The 1,433-nt window shown below is 39.0% G+C and overlaps 1 protein-coding gene across 1 annotated transcript in view; it reads left to right on the forward strand.

Moving 5' to 3' along the window:
• Positions 1 to 1,433, forward strand: part of il12rb2 (interleukin 12 receptor, beta 2a) — a gene marked incomplete in the record, with an annotated part of 29,052 nt that overhangs the window by 13,974 nt on the left and 13,645 nt on the right. Inside the window, 1 exon segment of the mRNA XM_014028020.1 lies at positions 619 to 823. Within this exon segment, the coding sequence (XP_013883474.1) occupies positions 619 to 823 (205 nt within the window).

The raw sequence follows: 1,433 nt of genomic DNA on the forward strand, positions 1-1,433 counted from the left end.
ATACTTAAGTAGATTCTGTGTCAGAAATTTACTTTTGATACTTAAGTACAAAAAATATCAGATACTTTAAGACTTTTACTCAAGTAATAATTTTAGAGAAGACTTTAACTTTTACCAAAGTATTTTTATAAGATACTTGTACTTTTATTCAAGTATCACTTTGAGGTACTTTATACAACACTGCTCAAACTCTAAAACATGCAACACTTTAAAAGAAAGAGTAAATCCAGAGTTTTCTTTTTATCACTTTTGTTTGTGCTAACTTGTCAGTACCTTTTTATTTTCCTGCTTCTGTATTTTATTTTGCGTGAATTAAACTGCTTCCCATTTAGTCACACACTTTCTCACTACTGACCACATACACACACGCTCATCTACAAGCCGTACACACACGCAGAGGTGACTGAAACCTGACAGTACACAACAGTTTCAGTTTACAAGAAAACGAGGAGCTGAACAGAAACGAAGTGTGTTACACACTCATAGTGTGGTGCGACCTGTGAGTTCATGGCTAACACAATCGTTTATATTCTGCTTCCTTCAGCTGCCCACTAAAGTGAAGATGCAAATAAAGAGCTGATGTCTTGTGGTTTGTTTGTTTGTTGTATTTTGTTGCAGGAGTCTGAACTGTCCATCTCCAAAGGGAGGAATGTGGAGTACAAGATCACTGTTTACAGCCGAAACCTGAGTTTCAGCATTAATGTCAGCGCTGATGTTAAGAGTTGGTCTGTTCCATTCTGTGCAAACTGTGAAGTGACAGTGCAAGCTCGCAACTCCAAAGGCCTCTCACCTCCTGCCAAAATAACAACTCACCAAAGAAAAGGTCAGCATTCCTTCAGCTATCCAACATGTAACTTTCTGGTCCCAAGTCAGCTGCCTTAGTCACAGCCGGCTCTTGGCATAGGCGAACTCGGCGTTCGCCTAGAGCGCCATCTGCTGGAGGGGGCGCCAAACTGCAGAAGAAAAAAGTAATTATTTGTAATAACTGGTTGTAACTCTGCTCAGTGCCCCTTTCATTTAGCTTTGTCTTAAAAAACTATAATGAAGTATTACAGGAAAAATAAAACTACTCTACCCATAAAACATTTTCTCTGCCGCAATGCAGCAATCGCCCCCACCCTCTCTCTCATTTGATTGAAGTTGCACTGACTTATCCTGCTCTGGCAGGGGAGGGGCTAGTAGCGCCTCTCAGGTAGTGGTTCGTGTTGACAAACTCAATAACAACAAGTCTGTATTTTGTTGTCCCAAACATGTCAACCTCTTCAGACGTTTACCTGATAAAAAGACTCAAAAATCTGTAAATTTTGCAAAAAATCCATACAACTGCGGAAAATTTTCAAAACTTAATTCTACTAGAAGAACAGGTTGGAAGACGGTTATTTAATGTTATTTATTGTTTTTTAAATCATCCTACAGGCTCTGACATGTTAGAT

The sequence above is a fragment of the Austrofundulus limnaeus genome, unplaced genomic scaffold, assembly GCF_001266775.1.
Source record: "Austrofundulus limnaeus strain Quisiro unplaced genomic scaffold, Austrofundulus_limnaeus-1.0 Scaffold711, whole genome shotgun sequence".
NCBI lineage: Eukaryota > Metazoa > Chordata > Actinopteri > Cyprinodontiformes > Rivulidae > Austrofundulus > Austrofundulus limnaeus.